This window comes from Salvia splendens, chromosome 13, assembly GCF_004379255.2.
Source record: "Salvia splendens isolate huo1 chromosome 13, SspV2, whole genome shotgun sequence".
Lineage (NCBI taxonomy): Eukaryota > Viridiplantae > Streptophyta > Magnoliopsida > Lamiales > Lamiaceae > Salvia > Salvia splendens.
In genome coordinates this window covers 2990070-3011431 of record NC_056044.1, presented here as the reverse complement: position 1 = coordinate 3011431, position 21362 = coordinate 2990070, and the positions used below count along the sequence as shown (strand labels likewise).

Sequence of the window (21362 nt, the reverse complement as noted above, 5' to 3'; positions counted from 1 at the left end):
ATTTTTAAAAAAAATTGAATTTCCAGCGGATAAATCTGTTGACCAATCAAAACGTGCCACGTCAGCTGCTAGTTGGCACGGACGTGCTTGATGCATCGAGCAGCGCCGTGCCAATGGCGAGAGCGCAGCGACGGACAGCACCCTCCGCGCCCGCGGCACGGACGGATGGACGCTCGCTACTCACCGCTGCGGATGCTCTTACCCTTTCGGAATATGATGATATGAGGTAATTTGAATTTTAGTTTAGTATATCTATGAATCATTTTGAAATATTTACATATATTAATTCGTGGGAATATTTTGCCAATGAAAATACAAACCATATTTAAATATTTAAATCAATGCATACATACCTTAAGAAAAAACAAGTGCATTTAATTCGTTACTATATTAAGCAAGCATTCATTTGATCCGTATACCTAGGTAACCAAAGTGTGTATTACTTTCTAATGTAATTTCAATTCTATAGGAGTAGTACTATTTGTAGATAGTTGTATAGTGTCTTGTGACTTTTCTGACAATATTTATCATGATTTAAAAATGTAATATTATTTTTTTTACTAATAGTCTTTTTTACTCATAGTAATTCGTAAATATAGATTATTTAGTAGGTCAATAAAGTCTAGTATTGTAAATCAGACCCGGTTTGACCAGTAATGTCGTTCGTCTATACGAATCAAAAGTTGTCGATTCTTATTGGAGAAATGAATACAAAGAACAGAAAATAAGTGAGAAGAGCAAATTATATATGATTTCTAACAGGAGAAGGTGAGAAATAAGAATTAAAATATGGAGAAGAACAGAAAATAAGAGAGGAGCAAATTATATATGATTTCTAACAGGAGAAGGTGAGAAATAGGAATTAAAATAAGTAGAAAAATAAAAGACAAGACTTACATCTATCAATGTGAAGTAGAGAACATTTATTTCTATGCGAAACTAAAAAGTGTAGGTGCAGTAGAATTATTGATTATGATAAGGTCGTCCTATGACATAATAAAACAGACCACTACATTCCCTTAACTTAAATCACATGAATTAGGTTTGTAGTCTCCTGAAATAATGTTAAGATATTGAGCAAATGGAAAAGGAAAATCCCTATAGGAAAATAGGAAATATAGTATATATATGAGTCATATTATATATAGTGGATTTATACAAACACATATTTCTATATTGGGAGATACGGAGTACTGATCATTAATTCAATAGCTAAAATGAAACACGAATAAATCAGTTTGAAATTCTGTATACCTAAAATGATACTTTGTCAAAGTTCATGTACCTAAAAAGATGTTCCCTCTTTTTTTGGGGTTGGAGGGGTATACATCAAATAATGAAGTAAATTAAGTTGAATAGTGTTCATTTATTATTTAATTTAGTAATATCCAGCTATAATTCAAAATATATTTCAATGAGTCACAACATTTTACTCTAGTAATATCCAAACCTTACTCTAGTGTAAAGGTTTGGTGGTGCAGACATATATCTTAACGAGATCCATAATTGATAAATCTCCAAATTGGACCTGCTAACAATGTTGTTTCTTCTGGGCTAACTTTGCAAGATTTTCCAAGATCAATGGTCATTCTATTGGTGAAACAATCGCCATCAACTTCAAATAAAAATGAATTGCGACATTCGATTATTTCTTCAATTGGAGTATTCTCTCCGGCACATATAGCCTCGCGAACCTCATCAACACAATACTTTGGAATGTTTTTGTAGCAATCGGGTCCTGTGGGAGTATATGACTTCGATTCATCGATGATTGTTGTACAGATTACAAGGAATATCACCAACTTAATCATGGATCGCAACTCTGGCAGTTAGTGGACCGCTACATCTATCTATCATTTCTTCGTATGGACTGTTTGGTCCTGCACATATCGCCTCACGAACAGTATCAACACAATACTGCGGCAAGTTTTTGTAGCAATCGGGTCCGGGCGGAGTATATGAGTTCGATTCATATATAATTGTTGCACATATTAGAAGGACAGTCACTATCTTGATCATGGATTTGAACTTCATTATAAATCTTTCCTTTTCACAATTGTTCAACTATAATTTTTAGTAATCTTTATATGACCATACTAGTTTAGATGGATCTGTTACTAAATTAATGTTAGATACATAAATTTTTTTATGTTACTAAATCAATCTTAAAAATTAAATATGAATTTAAGTTTGCAGTCAAGAAGACATAACGATTAGTGTCGTTACAATTAACACAAACTAGAAAAGTTTCAATAGTTATCATAATAAGCATACACATAATATTTTACAAGTCAAAAATCAAACTAATTAAAGTCCGTCAATATACGAGATAGGCTCACATTCCATTAACTTTTTCTCACTCACTTTTCTTAACAATTGTTAAAATCCGTGCCACTACGAGACTAAAAATATATAAAATGAGACTTCTAATAGCGAACAGAAGGAGCCCTAGCAACGAGACTAAAAATATGTAAAAGCTATTGATTTACAATACAACATCCCCACCGTCCCTATTTTTATTAATAAATAAACATAATTAACTATTTCTTCTCTCTTTTTTACTGTATTTTATTTTTTATTAATAAATTAAAATTCAAAGGTCGCGTCGCAGTAGATTCAAAAATTTTAGAGCTTAAAGATTGACCACTCTACCTGTTCTTCGACGTGAATGGCCATCATCGTCGAAATTCTTGCTTGCTTCACCATTTTCCATGTACATGGAGTTCTTCTCAAGCTCGTTTTGCCATTTTCTGTGTGTGTGTGAGAGAGAGAGATCTTGAAATTTGATATATATAGAGAGAGGGGAGGGAGAAATGGTTAATAAATGGAACTAGTAGGGAAGAGGTGGTTTATTCATACTGGATAAATGCAAATTTGTTTATATTCGACTACTTTTATTTAATGATCATTTATATATGAGGCCTTGGGATTCTCTACATGTAATAATTTATGTTAAACTTAGAAATATTTTTATTGACAAAGGGTGAGACTTAGTGACCAATTTCTTGTGTCACAATTCATGTATTAAATTAGAGTGTACAATTGCTTTTTAAAATTTATTGTCACTTTTAAAAATTTGAAAGTAGCTTATACAACTTTTAAAGTTATTTTTTAATAAAATATTAGTTGTAATAAAATTATTGATACATAAATATAACAATTGATAATATGACATTTTGAAGCCAAATATGATAAGAAAAATAGTAGCATGATTTGGTAAATGAATGCTGGTCTTTATCAAAACGTATTTGATCAAATTTAAGTATATTTAATAAAGATAACATACATCTACGGAAGACTTAGATTTTAATTTAAGATTAATTAGTTGCCCTTCATGTATTTATTTATTTTCCCACGGCATGAGTGTGTTTATTTGGGTTTTTGTGGTATTTGTTGTTTTCTTTCATTTTCAACTTAAGGATCCCACTACATTTGGCATTTTGTTAGGTACATTGAAGGCGATATATGCATAAAAACTATTCTTTAATAATTCATCGTGATTAAGAGAACTCAAAGTTTGTTCCTTAATCATTGCAATTAAATGTATATGATTAGTTCCTGCTTATGCAGAACTGAATTTTTTCAGAACAAAGATGAAATAAAATAATACTACCACAATCACGAAATTATTCAATAAAATTGCTGGATCTCTACCATAAATATTCATTACTTGAAACTACTAGTAAATACTGTTATTCGAAATAAATTTCTATTTCATCCAACGCCTATGCGTACCGAAAGGTTGTTAGGGGTCAAAATAAAATTTCAAAAAGAAATACAATTTCCCAAATGGAGTATTATAAAAATGTCGATGAGATATTTGAAATAAAGAAATGTTTCATTCAACCCCTATTATTTCATATTCATGTCATAAAGTGACGAAGTATTTTACTTCCTACACCCTAAAAAAATAGACAAATTGTAAATGACACATATTTTAACGTGCAACTGGTAAAATAAGAGCGATATGATAAAAAAATGAGAAAGGGAAAGAGAAAAAGGTAGCAGAAGTAGTATTAGTGGATTACGTGATCACATTTTTATTGGTGTGTAATTAGTTAAAAACTTTCCATATTTAGACTTGGTATAATTTTGGGGACGGCTCAAAATGGTAAAACTAATCTATTTTTCAAGGACGGGTGGAGTATATATCAAAGCCTCAAATATGAATATTGGACTTGAAATAAATATTTATGTAGTCGATTATACCTTAAAAGATATTATGTCACGGATTATGATAACAGCTACACACATAGTATTTCACAAGACAAAAAATCAAACTAATTATAGTCCCTCAATGTTCTATTTATAGTGTAGGTTACGTACAATTACTACTATAATGTCACGAATATAGTTTACAAAGAATATTAACGAACGAGAAATCAGAATGGATATATGTAAGAAGAAGGGTTAGAAAGGGTAACATAACACTAGATCAAATTAAAAGAACCGAAAATTTAAGTATCCATCAAACAATAAAGTAAATTAAGATGATTAGTGTTGATTTATTGATTTAGTAGTAATACCCAACCGTATTTGAAAATAGATTTGAATGAGTCATGCCATTTACACCTTATTTAGGTAGTAAAAGTTTGGTGGTGCAGGTCAGTCATGTATCTCCAGGTCCATCATAGACATATCTCCAAATTGCAATTGCCATACTTTGTGCTTCTTCGCGGCTCAAGTTACAACTATTTCCAACATCGATAGCCATTACGTTGAAGAAACAATCAATAGGAACATAAAGAGTAAGTGTAAAGCTACATGGATGTATTGTTTCTTCATATGGAGCATTTGGTCCTGCACATATGGCTTCTCGAGTCATATCAAAACAATCTTTAGGCAAGTTTTTATAGCAATCAGGTGTTGGCGGGGTATATGGGGGCACATATGGGGGCACAATGGGATCGCAATCAGCACATAGGAATATTACAAGGAATATTACAAGGAATGTCACCATCTTCATTATGGATTTCAACTTCATTATCAATCTTTTCTTTTCACAATTTTTGTTCTCTTCAATTATAGTTTTTTATTAGTCTTTATATAAATACACTGTTTTAGATGGATCGGTTACTAAACTAATGTTGGAACATAAATTTTATCTGTTACTAATGTTGAAAAATTAAATATGCATTTAATTGTGCTAGTAGTCAAGACAAAACGATTTGAATCGTTACAATTAACACACACTAAAAATAATACTTTAAACCATACACATAATATTGTCATGAATAATAAGACCAGCCAACTATTTACGATAACAATTTTGTGGATATAAAGGATTATCTATCTCTTGAAATGTACTTCGATCATAGAACCAATCACCGATAGCTTTTTGTATGGTCTGCATCACACCAAATGATTATTATTAGTGTATTAATATAACAAGACTTATCACATCAAAATACTATATATATATCGAGTAATACTCTTACTTTGTTGTGAAGTACTGGTGTGGATATCCAATTATATGTTGAATAGAAATGAAAATGAAGATAGCACGAATCCAAAAATACCCCTCTGCTCGAAGAGTTACCGAGCTTCATTAATGTCTTCTTGAAAATAGGTCCAAAATCTGAAAATATGAATGCCAAAAATGAGAAATTAACATTTATTTCACAATTTCATAATGAAAAACAATTTAGTTAAAATTACCCTTTATGATTCCTATTTGTGTAGCATTGCACTGTTCCAGGCTTTTTGAACAATTTTTCCATAGAATTGGATCCAGACCAGGAACAGTTAATATGAAGTTGTGTTCAATCTGCAACATGTTAAATTGAATATAGATAAATAAATAAATAAAAGATAAATGGCAAGCAAGGTACATCAAGAATGTAATAATATAAATAATAGCTACAACTCTTCATACAACAATATGATGCATGCAAATGTATTATTGAGTAAACGATATAAACTCCACTTATATTTTACCTGGTATGAATCAAAAGCTGCTTCAAGTATAAAGAGTGGAGTGGCAACATCTTCAACCAAATACTCAGCGAAGAGACACTAAAAATTAATTTCATTAAAATGTGATTATCATTGTGTATTACTTACTGTATAAAGGAAAATGATTTAAACAAAATATAATCATCTCACCAAATTGGGGTCCCTCTTAGACGTGCATGATCTAGGCAGTAATGGTCTAAGTCCCTGTGCAAAAAAAAAAACAGTACAAATTAATTTATTGTACTTATATGAAAACTTAATTGCTAATTAAATAGTAAGAATTAGAATAATACATTTGCTTCAATCACTTGAGCAAAATGGCTTTCTGATTGTTTTGCCAATTCACCTTCCCTGTTAGGAAATTAATTAGGTATGTAATCTATCTGTCTTGCGTATATATGTATATCAGAAATTAGTTTAAATTTGAATTTACCCTCGTATAAAAAACCCACTATCCGATATACACTTGACTCTTGTGGTATTCGGAAACAGGGCTCGGAATCTATCACAATGTAGGATTGTGCTCAATCCACCTGCTGAAGAACCCGACAAGATAGCCTACAAATAATTAAAATCATGAATATATGTTATTGAATATATATATATAAATATAGTGATAATAGATTTAAGGCACAGATATGTACATTGTGGGCATTTCTCATTCCTTTGCCAAGCAGCTCCTCCATTACAACATTATAGATCCTCCCACCTCGGAATGTGAGGTTGTTAGTCTGAACCAATTTTAATATATATATATATATATATATATATATATATATATATATATATATATATATATATATATATATATATATATATATATATATTAGTATTTTTATCTCAATTTTATCAATTACATCAAAAAAATTTATTTATTTATTAAATTAAAATTGGTCTTACAGGATCAACTTGGTCGACGTCAGACATAAACAACGAGCCATCACAGTAGTGAACAAAAACTTTATGCCAATTGTAGAAATCTAAAAATAATAAAAAACAAAAAACATAGTTAACTTAGGGTTAAATTATAATTATTATAATTGATTTGTAAACTTACCGGGATTCAATTGACAATCTGATTCAAGTATTGCGTTGAATGGTATCTCTTTATTAACTAAATCATAGGTGCTTCCAAGATAGGATCTTGACCTTCTTTGACAGCTTGTCTCTTCCTCTAAATCACACCATGCACCGCCCTAACATGACAAAACCAAATTTCTTTTTTAATTTGAATAAATTTCATTATACACATGCTCAAAAGATTTTTGAATAATTTGAACAAGAACATGAACAAAGGAACAAGAAATTAATTTGAGGACACGTGCACAAAATATCAAATTTGGACAACAACAGGAATTTCAAATCAACACAACATATGATCATAAACTTCATACTTAATTAAAACATAATGTAAAATTACTAATTAAAGAAAGATTTAAATACCTCCAAGTAAACGAGCCAGTTTGTAGATCCATCTCCACATCCCTCACTGTAGGCATATGCTGGTGGAGTTCCATCCAGACAGACTAAATAATAATTTAATTAGTACTAATTATCATAATAATTACTCATTAATTAAATATAATTACCTGCTCCTTTTGGAACAGCCGAGTGTAGCAAAGTGTATTTAACGTGCTCTACGCAGATGACTTCAAGTGTACACAAGAGAATGATGAAGCAAGCTATCATCGTATTTTTACCCACTTCACGTACAAAAGAAAAAAAAATATAGATTAGTACAAGTTGAAATGCTCATTTACAAACAATTTTAATTCTACAGAAGATTGTCTACCACGTCACTACAATTCAGTGTTAATTACAAAACAAATGACTTCAATTGAAGAAAAAAATTGATGGAATAAGAATAATTAAAAGAAGTTCTTACTCGGTTGGATTTGGTAGAAGCTTTGGAAGAAAAGAGCGTGAATAGAGTTGGTTTTTTCAAAGGTTTTTGTTGAATACACTATAGCATTTAAGAAGAATATATAGTTGGGATATGAGGGGATGAGAGGGAGAGCTTTGAAGCAGTCATCATAATAATTCATTAGATTTTTTAAGATTCTTTTCCCAATTTAGAATTTCATAAATAAAGTAGTACTTTTTGTTTTTTGTCTGAGATTGGTAAATGTTTAAATTATATTACTTAAATTCAGTCACATGTCTGCCTAATAATTTGAACACAAAAATTGATCCGATGCGGAATATCAAATGAAAATTTGAACTCAAAAAAGTGTAGGTGTATTCACTCAAAAAATGAAAAAGTGGTCCACTCAAAAAATGGTGGAGTGAGAGAATTTCGCTACATAAAATTTGCCAATTAGTGAAAGATATTTCCGTCACTAAACAGTGAAATTCCTTCACTTTACAAATTAGTGTCAGATCATGTTTCAGCATATCCGTCACTAATAAATTGTCAGTAAAAAGTTTTAGTGACGGGTTTTCCGTCACTAAATTTACATTGACGGAAACCGTAGGTGACTGCTTCGCATTAATGACGAAAAATCTGTCACTAATTATTGACTGACACTTTTTCGTCACTACTTATATTTCGTTAACCCATGCCTAATAATGTACTTAGAGCATCATTAACCCCGGCACGGATTCAGGCCCCAAGTCCCCTCCACGTCATCATTCCCCCAAATTTGAGTCTCAGGCCCCAACTGCTCTAACCCAGCAGGCCGCAACCCGGGCCGCAACTAATAAATGACACTATTCACAACTTCAACCTATTTTACACATAAAATAAAAAAACGCCGAAAATTTATAACACGGAAAAGTTAATTTTCGATCGAAGATTGAAAATTTCAACATAGAAATTTAAAAATACAAAAAAAACCACTAAAATCATAACGTCAATACTGGAAAACGTTGGTGCGAGTCCAAATATTTTCGATTAGATCGGCTTGGAGGCGAGTCTGTTGTTCCTTTTGGCGCATCACAGCTGAACGGGTCATGACATTGCGGATGTCAAGAGGAAGGCCCTGCACGGGCGGGGCGGTGACAACGTACTCACTCGCGGTGCTGGCGAGTGGATCGTCGCTCCACAAAGTGAAATTTTCTTCCTCGTCCTCAACGATCATGTTATGCAGTGTCGGCGATTAGTGAACGCTGCCAACCATGGGCTGCTCCCTTCACAATAGCCTACCGTGCTTGGAGGACTCCGAATGCACGCTCCACATCTTTCCGAGCCGCCTCTTGCCTTTGGGCAAACAATGCCCTCCGATCCGTTGTCGGACATGTGATAGTCTTCATAAACACGGGCCATCGAGGGTAGATCCCGTCTGCTAGATAGTACCCCATACTATACCGACGGTGGTTGGCCGTGAACTCTACGTTCGGCGCTTGCCCGACACACAAGTCATTGAACAATGGAGACTCGTTCAACACATTGAGGTCATTGTTGGACCCCGCGACACCAAAGTAAGCATGTCAGATCCACAATCGTTGGTCGGCTACGACCTCCAACACAATCGTGGGATGTGTGCCCTTGTGCCCGCTAGTGTATTGTCCTCTCCAAGCCGTTGGACAGTTATTCCACTGCCAGTGCATACAGTCTATGCTACCAAGCATCCCCGAGAAGCCGTGGGTCCGCTCGTGCAAGTTCACCAACTTCCTAACGTCGTCGGTCGTTGGCTTTCTCAAGTGTGTATCCTTGAATGCTTCGACGACTGCCCGATAGAATTTAGCTATGCACTCCCGTCCAGTATGCTCACTTACATGGAGATACTCATCGAACATATCTGATGTAGTACTGTAAGCGAGTTGACGTATGGCAGAGGTGCATTTTTGCAACGTCGATATACTTTGCCGGCCCACAGCATCGGTGGTTTGGCAGAAATACGAGTCGTGAGCTACAACTGCGTTGACAATGCGTAGGAACAAAGGCCTCCGCATCCGGAACCGGCGACGGAACATCTGATCACTCCATCGCGGATCGGTAGAGAAATAATCTGTGAAAAGCCGCAAAGCAGCTTGTTCACGGTCTCAGTGAATATACATCCGAGTACGTGGTACCCGGATTTGTTGTTCGTTCCAAGCTTAAATAGCAGCTTGGTAGCGTTCCACTTTGTTGTCGATTTCTTCTTGGATTGCCGGTACCGCATCTTCTAACAATCGGGACATTTGAGCTTCGAATAATCTTTGACGAGGAGGCATTTTGTCGAATTTTAGGAAGAGAAATGAAGTGTGAATGTATATGAAAATGGATGGAGTGGTATTTTTAAATAAATTTTTGAATTTAAAAAAAAATTAAAAATTCCATTGTAGCCCGGCCTGAACAAGAATTAACGCTAGGCCGGGCGCATTGCGTCCCGTCCCGAACCATCCAACGCTAGCCCGGGCCGGACCCCCGGGAGCGTCCCCAGGCCGCAAATCCTCCCCCTCCAATGCGACGCTCTGGCCGTGACTCGCTTTTTGCGGCCCGGCCGCGAGCGTTAACGATGCTCTTATAAACCTAACTTTACTAAAGTGAGATAAACTACACATTTGGACACCTCATTCTCTAACTTCTCATGCCCTGCTCAATACATATATTCACCTAATCACCCACGCCTAATAAATATAAACCTAATCACCGTAAGAGCATGCGCAGCGGTGGCGTCCGTCGCCACCGCCGTCCGCGCCGCTGGCACGGACGCCATCCGCCGCCGCTGCGCTCGCGCCGCTGGCACGGCGCTGCTAGATGTATCGAGCACGTCCGTGCCAGCGGACGCACACGTGGTGCGCTCCCATTCGTCAACGGCGTAGCCGTTGCATTTAAACGTTTTTTATTTAAACCGATAAAAAATAATTTTTTTTTTTACTTCCCCAAAAAAATATATCCGTTTATAACCGTTTTTTACACCTTTTTAATTTTTTTTTCATTTTTTTTACCCCAAAAATACACACTTTCATCTATAAATACCCCCAATTTCACCCCAAAAATTCACATCAAACTACACAACTCTCATCATCATTCTCCAATATCCATTCTCATCTCCATTCTCTCATATCCATTTTCATCTTCATTCTCTCATACCCTACAACATCACTATGTCCGGCCAAGACGATAACCCTTCGGGCTCCCACGGTTGGAACCCCGAATGGTTCGGTTCACAACCGTTTCCTAGTCCGGAAACGGAATATTCGGCCCCTCCTCAAACCCAAGATTCGGCCGTTCCGGGTGGCTACCGTCCATACCCAATCGACGACCAAGGTGCCTCCGAAGGGCGCTACGGGTGGACACCGGAGCCTAGGCCTCGCGACCCTTCCCAAATGCCGACTCCTCCATCTCGCGCCGGTGTCCGCACACCGTACTCACCGGCGGAGATGGAAAGATTGTTCAAGGTGTACTTGGAAATCTCCGAAGATGCGGTGGTTGGAACGAACCAATCCGGCGATCACTTTTGGTGGCGCGTCTCTAGCCGGTACAATGTAAATCGGCCGTCGGGAACGATCGATCGCAACGAGAGTATGGTGCGCAACTGCATCGGCCGAGCCAACGAAGAAATTGGCAAGTTCAACGGCTATTTCATCCAAGAGTCCCGGAATGCCGGGAGCGGCCGAAGCGAGGTCGACATCATCACCGCCGCGCTGAGCATCTACCAATCCATGAACGGTAAGTCGTTCAAATATCTTAACGTTTGGCAGGAGACGCGGACGCACCCGAAGTATAAGGGAGGCATAACATCCTCCTCTAGCGGCTCCTCCAAACGATCAAGGTCGGTAGCCCTATCCGACTCCGGCTCGGAAGAAGTGGCTAGCCAACTCGCCGGAGCTAACTTGGGTAGCCCCAACGCCGGATCGAGCGGTTCCCAACGCCGCCCCCAAGGAAGGAAGAAGGCGGCGGCCAACCGTCGTCGCGGCTCGACTCCCGAAGCCACTCCCGAAGCCGCTCCCGCTCCCTATGTGCCACCTCCACCCCCGAACAACTCGCTGTGGATGCTCTTAAGCCAACTCAATATGGCCGATAGGTCATCTATGACCCCCACGCAACTTGAAACACACGAGACCATGATAAAAGGTCTCCAAAAACAATTGAGGTTGATCCCGCCGGATGCGTAGTCTTATTAGGAGTTTAATTATGTAATTTTTAATTTTTAGGATTTTAATTATGTAATTTTTAATTTTAAGGAGTTTAATTATGTAATTTTTAATTTTTAGGATTTTAATTATGTATTTTTTAATTTTATTTGTAATTTGTATTATTTATTGTGGTTTTTAAATGGATTTTAATATTATGGAAATGTTTTTGTTTAATTGAATTTTATATTAATTGTGCTCGTCCTTGCGGAAGAGCACAGTTGTGGGTGTTGTGCTCTTGCCAGAGAGCAGGCATGAATAGTACCGCACGGGCCCACAACCGTGCCGCTGGCAAGAGCACGGTTGTGGATGCTCTAATAATTAAACTAATTGGGTTTAATTGTGGCTTGGTAAATAGAATTTTTTTATGAAATTGGAAAACACAAATTTCAATGTACTTAGAATACATGATTATCATATCATGTAGGACAATTATTAATCCAAGAACAAAACACACATAATTTCATTGACATGAAATTTTGAATACAGCTGCTGAGACTGCATAAGGAATTTCAAATTGATCATCAACAAGATGTCTTAAATAACAAGGGAATTAATAGGTGGAGATTTCAATGTTTATATGCCATGAACCTAAGAAAGTTCCATCATGTGCATTTTATTAGACACTATATGCGTATGCTATCAATACAGAATGTCGAGCTCATTAATGTTATTTAATATTTATAATCAATTTAGGTCCTAATCAAACATCATTGATTAATTTAAGTAGACTTGACACACTCACACTCCTGGTTAATTTATGCCGTAATTGCAATAAATACCTATCTTTTCTAATGAATATATATGTGCACGTCAGTATCACCGAAAAAATAATCAATTTTTTTTTATAAAAAGCTAGCATAGAAATTACTTATATGAGTCTTACCTAATCGTAGGGTTTTAATTAATGCTATAAAATAAGACATCACGCAAATAAAATGAATGGAAAATACGGTCTTCTTATTTTAGGCCTTAATTTACCCTTTCGGAATATGATTATATGAAGTAATTTGAATTTTAGTTTACTATATCTATGAATCATTTTAAAATATTTACACATATTGACAATGAAAATACAAACCACATTTAAATATTTAAATCTATACCTGCATAATTAAGAAATAAAAAAAGGTGCATTTAATTCATTACTATAATAAGCAAGCATTCATTTGATGCGTATACCTCGGTCACCAAAGTGGGTATCACTTTCTAGTGTAATTTCAATTCTATTGGAGTAGTACTATTATTTGTAGATGGTTGTATAGTTTCTTGTGATTTTTCTAACAATATTTATCATGATTTAGAAAACCCCCTATATTATAGGTATATGTATAGTGGATTTATACAAACACATGTTTCTATATTGGGAGATATAATTCAATAGCTAAAATGAAACACGAATAAATCAATTTGAAATTCAGTATACCAACCTTGCCCCACTTTAAAAATTTTTTCCACGTCTTTCTATACGTTAATTTTAACACTAGAGGGCACATAGTTTGATCCGATGTATTTTGCAATATTAAAAGTATATTGTACAAATACATGACAGAATTAAACTATGAAAACATATTAACTACTCCACAAACTATGAAAATGCAGCTTATAAAGATCCATTTTTCCTTGGTGTGAGCCAGGATATCCCAACAATTACTTAATTAACTCTAGGAATTTTCAGACATAGTTTAATTTAAGTACTCCATCCATTCCTAAAAAAATAGACAACAGTTAAAACAATACGAGTTTTAATGCACAATTGATAAAGTAAGAGACTGACTGAAACAAAAAAAATGATTGAAATATTGTTAGTGAAAAATGTGACTTTTTTCATTATATATATTTCCAATTGAAATTTTGTTCAACTATAATTTTTTATTACTCTTTCGGTAAACATACTGTTTTAGATGGATTTGTTACTAAATTAATATTAATGTATAAATTTTATCGGTTACTAAATTAATGCTGAAAATTAAATATGCATTTAAGTTTGCAGTCAAGACATAACGATTGGAGTCATTACAATTAACACAAACTAAAAATATTTCTTTAAATTGTGTTTTGCCATTAAAGTGTTCAAACATTTTTCTGCCAAACTCAATTGGAGTAATTGTGTTTTGGGGTATAATACAGCTCATTTCTCTGCCAAACTCCAATCAGTGTTTTGCAGTAATTGTGTTTTGGAGTATATCACACTAACTTTTACTGTCATCTTTCTTTTCAAGATAACTAACAAAGACATCAACATCTTTTAACTTTTATAAAATGGGAAAACAGACATATATGAAGAATTTTAATCATACACCAAACAATTCCATATATGCAACTTTATCGTGGAGTAGTTTGTTATTATACTGCAAATGATACAATGTGGCTTATTGGTTAGGAAACATTAATAATTTATTAATTAATTACCGATCATTAATGCAATTAATTAGTGACAGATAGTGTTTGTGTTGTGAAAAAGTGAGGTGTGAAGAAGATCCCATAGCAAATCAAACTGGTCAAGAACAGGGGGAAAATATGGAGATGAATATATGGGAAAACTCATGAAATTGTGAAAAATTAAAACAAGAAAAGAACATGTGAAAAAATAAAGAGATGAATTTGAGCATGAACATGAACAAAGGAACAAGAAACTAATTTGAGGACACATGCACAAATTAAAATCTCCATCACACACATCAAATTTGGACAACAAAAGGGGGTAACTATAGGAATTTCATATCAACACAAGACACCATGTATAATAAAATTGAAAATTATTGAGTATGTATGTTTGGTAAATGTTGAAAATTAAAATAACATAACATCATGCATGTTTTATAAGTGTTGAAAATTAAAATAACAGAACATGTAGTATGTATGTTGGGAACTGATTAAGTTTATATATCCACGGTATCCACCAAATGATTCATTCTCACTCTCCTAATAGTCCTCAAATGTCATCATTCAACAACAGTGATAACATAAAATTTCAGGGAAAAACTTACAATGAAAATAGTTCAATCACAAATTTTTTTAGCTATTTAATTAAATGAGAAGTATTTCAAAACAAAAAAAAATGTTAAAACAATTATTATAGTAATTTATGCATCGATTCCCATTTCACTTATCCAGATACATATAATCATCTACTAACTACTTTCAATTTAGGTGTCAAAGACTTATTGGAACATATTCACAATTTACTAGTAAGGGCATTAGCAATGGGGCGCCCTAAGGCGCGCCCTATGCACCGCCACGTCATCTTTTTTATCCTCCTACCTGCAGTGGGCCGCCTTAAGTATTTTCTTTATTTGAATATTTAAATAACTACAAAAATTAAAAAAAAACCCTTCATTTCAATCACACAACATAATCATCTTAATAACTCGAAGAAGCAAATTCTCGTTTCACCGAATTCTACTTTTTAATACGTAATAAATTATCATTTTTTATAACATTATCATCTTAATAAATGTATAAAACAATTTAGTTTTCAAGATATCTCAACTAGTGTTTGTAGTCCAATGGTTATGATTATTGCCTTCCAAGCAATAGACCCGGGTTAGACCCCGGCAAACGCATTTTTTAAGTAAAATGAGTGCCATCGGGCGCGCCATCGTCCGCGTCGCCCACAATGGCGCCCGATGGCCTATCGGGCGAGCTTCTACCGCGGACGAAGCATAGGGCGTGGGCTTAGGGCGTCGCATCGTCCGGGCACCCACAATGGTGCCCGATGGAGCACCCGAGGACGATGGCACGCATCGGGCGCTCCTTCGGGCGTCCCATTGCGGATGCCCTAATAGTACTAACATATAGAGAATAGGTGTCAAGGCTTATTAGGTACTTTACTACATGAAACAAGACACCCATGTAACAAAAATGGACATGCAAATTAATAAAAACAGACATCTTAAACAGTAGTAATAAGTGTATGCATAAAATCTGAAAAATGCAATGCAAATTATGCTATATTGCCCGTTGAATGATAATACAATTATAAAAACAATTGACACTTTTTTAAAAACTATGTTTCCAAAGAAAACATTAGTCCAAGACCAAAGCATGCATACTTCCATTGACATGAAATTTTGAATACAGCTTCTAAGACTGCATAAGGATCTACTACTTATTTGTTAACATGACTGTTACCTAATTGTAGGATTTTAATTAATGCTATCAAAATAGGACATACACAAATAAAGTGAATGAAAAAATACAATTTTCTTATTTTAGGCCTTTAGAGCATTCCCATCCGTGCTCTTGCCAACGAGCACGGATGTGGACCCAGACCCACATTTACTCCCTGCTCTTAGGCAAGAGCACAACACCCACATCATTGCTCTTCCGCAAGGACGAGCTCAATGGTCCCACCATTCTATTATTCAATTTAATTAAAATTATTTTCACAATATTAAAATGCATTTAAAATAACCGGATTAATATTACAAATTACAAAAAAATAAAAATTACATAATTAAAATCCTAAAATTTTTTTAAAAAAACCCACTACTCGTGGCGGAATTTCGCCCAAATGTGTTTGATTAGGTCTTCTTGTAGCTCAATGTGGGCTCGGGTATCGCGCATTGTATTTCTTGTTTCGATCCTCTCACCCACCGTAGTATGCACACCTCGGCGTGGGGAGACCTCGCGGTTGAGCTTCCGGCTTCATCCTCGTCGTAAAAGTTAGCCCTCATTGGTCCTTCATCAGCTATAATTATATTGTGAAAGATAATACACGTGTACATGATGTCGGCGATATTCTTGTTCTTCGCGCTCCGCTTCCGCAATGATATTGGTGAAATCCATTTGAGGGTTTGAGTGAGAGATGAAGATGTAGATAAGCTGTATGAAAATATGAATGAGAGATGATTTGATGTGAAAAATGGATGATGAATGTGTGTATTAATAGATGATTTTGAAAATAAAAAATTTTAAAAAAATCAAAAAAATTCCCAAAAAAAGGTGATAAAACGACCATATTTTTGGGAATCTGAAAATACATTTTTTTAATTTTTGTATTATTTTTGATTTTTTTAAAAAAATTGAATTTCCAACGGATAAATCTGTTGGTCAATCAAAACGTGCCACGTCAGCTGCTCGTTGGCACCCGCCGCGCGAGAGCGCAGCGACGGAGAGCACCCGCCGCGCCAGCGGCACGGACGGATGGACGCTCGCTACTCACCGCTGCGGATGCTCTTACCCTTTCGGAATATGATTATATGAAGTAATTTGAATTTTAGTTTACTATATCTATGAATCATTTTGAAATATTTACATATATTAATTCGTGGGAATATTTTGCCAATGAAAATACAAACCATATTTAAATATTTAAATCAATGCATACATACCTTAAGAAAAAACAAGTGCATTTAATTCGTTACTATATTAAGCAAGCATTCATTTGATTCGTATACCTAGGTCACCAAAGTGTGTATTACTTTCTAATGTAATTTCAATTCTATTGGAGTAGTACTATTTGTAGATAGTTGTATGTGTCTTGTGACTTTTCTGACAATATTTATCATGATTTAAAAATGTAATATTAATTTTTTTACTAATAGTCTTTTTTACTAATAGTCTTTTATACTCATTGTAATTCGTAGATGTAGATTATTTAGTATGTCAATAAAGTCTAGTATTGTAAATCAGACCCGGTTTGACCAGTAATGCCGTTCGTCTATACTAATCAAAAGTTGTCAATTATTATTGGAGAAATGAATACAAAGAGCAGAAAATAAGAGAGAGGAGCAAATTATATATGATTTCTTAGAGTAGAAGGTGAGAAATAGGAATTAAAATATGGAGAAGAATAGAAAATAAGAGAGAAGAGCAAATTATATATGATTTCTAACCGGAGAAGGTGAGAAATAGGAATTAAAATATGGAGTAGAAAAAATAAAAGACAAGACTTACATCTATAAATGTGAAGTAGAGAACATTTCTATGCGAAACTAAAAAGTGTAGGTGTATTATTTTTTACTTTCTTGAACTTTACAGCTTCATTGTAAAATGAAAAAGTGGTGCACTAGAATTATTGATTATGATAGGGTCGTCCTATCACAAAATAAAACAGACCACTACATTCCCTTAACTTAAATCACATGAATTAGGTTTGTAGTCTACTGAAATAATGTTACGATATTGAGCAAATGGAAAAGGAAAACCCCTATAGGAAAATAAGAAATATAGTATATATATGAGTCATATTATATATAGTGGATTTATACAAACACATATTTCTATATTGGGAGATACGGAGTACTGATCATTAATTCAATAGCTAAAATGAAACACGAATAAATCAGTTTGAAATTCAGTATACCAAACTTGTTCCCACTAACTTTTTTTCTACATCTTTCTATATGTTAATTTAAACACATAATTTGATCCGATGAATTTTGCAATATTAAAAGTATCTTATACAAATACATGACAGAATTAAACTATGAAAACATATTAAGTACTGTATAAACTATGAAACTGCAGCTAAAGATCCATTTTTCATGGTATGAGCCAAAATATCCCAACGTTTACTTAATTAACTCCAGAAATTTATTCAAGTTGTCCACCCATTCCTAAAAAATAAACAAGTGAAACGTTACAAGTTTAAATGCACAATTTATAAAGTAAAAAAGAGATTCAAAGAAAAAGTGATTAGAATATTATTACCGGAGAATGAACCCATCTCATTAGAGATAGAACAATTTTCTTAAATAGATTGGTCTATTCTTAAGGGAAATCCCAAAATGACAAATGCAGTTTATTTTTTAAGGGAACATCTTTTTAGGTCCATGAACTCTGTCAAAGTATCATTTTAGGTCCGTGAACTTTGAAAATATCATTTTAGGTCCGTCAACTATAAGTTAATATTATTTGAGGTATTTAGAATTTTTTCCAGACAAAAATGCCCTTAAGGCCTTCAAAGGACAATTTGGACAGTTCTTTCGCCACTCATCTTGCGTCATAGACCTAGAGTCCAACAATTTTTAATGGCAAATTTTTATATTTAAATTCAATTTGGATGTTATTGATCTCCATTCTGAAATTCATATAAATAATACTCTAAATGACAATCCAAATTAATAGTTATCTAATTTCAAAACAAATAAACTAAATATAATTCACAAATCACCTATAGTGAGTTCTTAAATTGTAGTTTAGATTGAAAAAATAAAATAAAGTATCAAGTCTCAAGTCTCAATTTCACTATCCCTAAATAATTGGTCATCTAATAATTTAAATATTAACACATATTTTTTACGGAAAATTATAATTATATTTAAATTCAATTTGGATGATAATTGAATTAAATAGTAGTAAAAAAATTGTTGGACTCTAGGTCTTTGACGCAAGATAAGTGGCGAAAGAATTGTCAAAGTTGCCCTTTGAAGACCTTAAGGGCATTTTGGTCCAGAAAATGTTCAAAATACTCCAAATCATATTAACTTGTAGTTGACGGACCTAAAATTATATTTTGTCAAAGTTCGTGGACCTAAAAAGATGTTTATTTTTTGGGGTTGGAGGGGTATACATCAAATAATGAAGTAAATTAAGTTGAATAGTGTTAATTTATTATTTAATTTAGTAATATCCATCTATAATTCAAAATATATTTCAATGAGTCACAACATTTTACTCCAGTAATATCCAAACCTTTACTCTAGTGTAAAGGTTTGGTGGTGCAGACATATATCTTAACGAGATCCATAATTGATAAATCTCCAAATTGGACCTGCTAACAATGTTGCTTCTTCTGGGCTAACGTTGCAAGATTTCCCAAGATCAATGGCCATTCTATTGGTGAAACAATCGCCATCAACTTCAAATAAAAGTGAATTGCGACATTCGATTATTTATTCAATTGGAGTATTCTCTCCGGCACGTATGGCCTCGAGAACCTCATCAACACAATACTTTGGAATGTTTTTGTTGGAAGGAAAGATTTTCCTCCATATTCTCGGCAGATTCTACACAATCAAGGCAATCAATATTAGTGATTGATTAGTATCTTTTCTATAATGAAATTCTTGTAATTGATTAGGAGTTAATAGCTTACCATATTGAGGAGTATTGAGAGCCTATTTGAGGCGTGTAAATCCTTGTAATTGAGCAACCAATAATGAAATCATTCCCTCAAAAACATATGCTTAACATGGTATCAGAGCAGGTATGAATTAGGGCTCAGAAAAATCTCATCACCGCCCCATACCAATCCGACCAAAAAAACCAAGAAACAAGTGAGAAAACCAAATTCCAATCAAATCCGAAAATGGCCGACGATAAACCAACCACAGAATCATCAAGCAGCAAGATACGATCAAGTAAGAATGTAACAGTTGCATTCAAACTCAACGGAGGAAATTACCCGTTGTGGTCACGACTGATGAAAGTCGCAATTGGGAGTAGGGGAGGCTACTCCCACATAACTGGAAAACCAGCCCCACCAACGCCGGACAGCAAGGAGTACGGAGATTGGGAGGAGACCGATCTCATCGTCTTCTCCTGGATCGTGGACAACCTCGAGAACAATATAATCGCGGATTTTGCCCACCACCAATCTGCCCAAGCACTCTGGGAGAGTCTAGCCACCACTTATGAAAGTGAGACGGACCTCTACCTCGTGTACGACCTGGAGGACAAGGCAAACACGATTAAACAGGGAGATATGGACCTCGAGACTTAGTACCGAAAGATCCATGGGATGTGGATCAACATCGATCGGTGCCAAAAACAACCGATCGACTGCTGCGACAAAGGGATAGGTCAATTCCGATCATACTCAAACACCAAACGAGTGCTTCGATTTCTCGCTGGACTGAATGAGGAATACGAAGGTGTCCGTCGCGACATCCTCAAAGAAGCGACACCACCCCCGATAGAAGCCGCATACAGCTGGGTGAAGAAGGAGGCGGCCCGACGGAGAATCGGACCACCTATGTCCCTCAACAACACCACCGACAACAACCATAGAGGAATAGATCCAGCCTCTGGAGGAATTGGCCACGGCCTTGCAGCGCAAGGACAGAGACAACCGCATCGGGCCGGGAACTCACGAACAACGGCCACCGCACACCGCCCGGGAAGCAAACCAGTGGACAAGTCCAAATTGTGGTGTTCTCACTGCGGAATGCAGAAGCACACGCGAGAGAATTGCTTCCAATTGGTGGGATATCCCGAGTGGTGGGAAGAGAAGCAGACGGGAAGGGCCAAAATGGCCGTCGGCTTAACCGTCGGGAACGAGACGGGAAAGTCGAACACTAAGGAATGGGAAACCCCACCGAATGGGCGAGGGAAGCAGAAGGAAGGGGGACCGAAGCCTCCAGCGGAGGCGGAGGCGGAGGCGCCGTCGGAGCTGGCAA

General features: G+C 35.3%; 1 protein-coding gene and 1 long non-coding RNA gene across 2 annotated transcripts; both read right to left on the bottom strand.

Moving 5' to 3' along the window:
- Nucleotides 1-1346: 1346 nt before the first annotated feature.
- Nucleotides 1347-2816, bottom strand: LOC121761612. Its single transcript, XR_006042051.1, has 2 exons — nucleotides 2653-2816; nucleotides 1347-1880 (listed from the first exon to the last, which is right to left on the bottom strand). It is a non-coding gene; the product is annotated as an uncharacterized LOC121761612 (long non-coding RNA).
- A 2301-nt stretch (nucleotides 2817-5117) lies between these two features.
- On the bottom strand, nucleotides 5118-7974 carry LOC121761607 (pectin acetylesterase 8-like). The gene is made up of 13 exons (XM_042157240.1): nucleotides 7841-7974; nucleotides 7545-7658; nucleotides 7399-7481; nucleotides 7013-7151; nucleotides 6856-6935; nucleotides 6600-6686; nucleotides 6389-6513; nucleotides 6249-6306; nucleotides 6106-6159; nucleotides 5938-6015; nucleotides 5659-5767; nucleotides 5439-5578; nucleotides 5118-5347 (listed from the first exon to the last, which is right to left on the bottom strand). Coding segments are annotated over exons 1-13 (1164 nt in total). The 5' UTR covers nucleotides 7842-7974; the 3' UTR covers nucleotides 5118-5251.
- Between the last annotated feature and the right edge of the window lie 13388 nt (nucleotides 7975-21362).

Bases quoted from the DNA above. Each gene is read 5' to 3' on its own strand.
- LOC121761607 (XM_042157240.1), bottom strand. The intron at 7,482-7,544 runs GTAATTATATTT...ATTATTATTTAG, and splicing joins GGCTGTTCCAAAAGGAGCAG to TCTGTCTGGATGGAACTCCA. The intron at 7,152-7,398 runs GTATTTAAATCT...TTGTCATGTTAG, and splicing joins ACTGGCTCGTTTACTTGGAG to GGCGGTGCATGGTGTGATTT.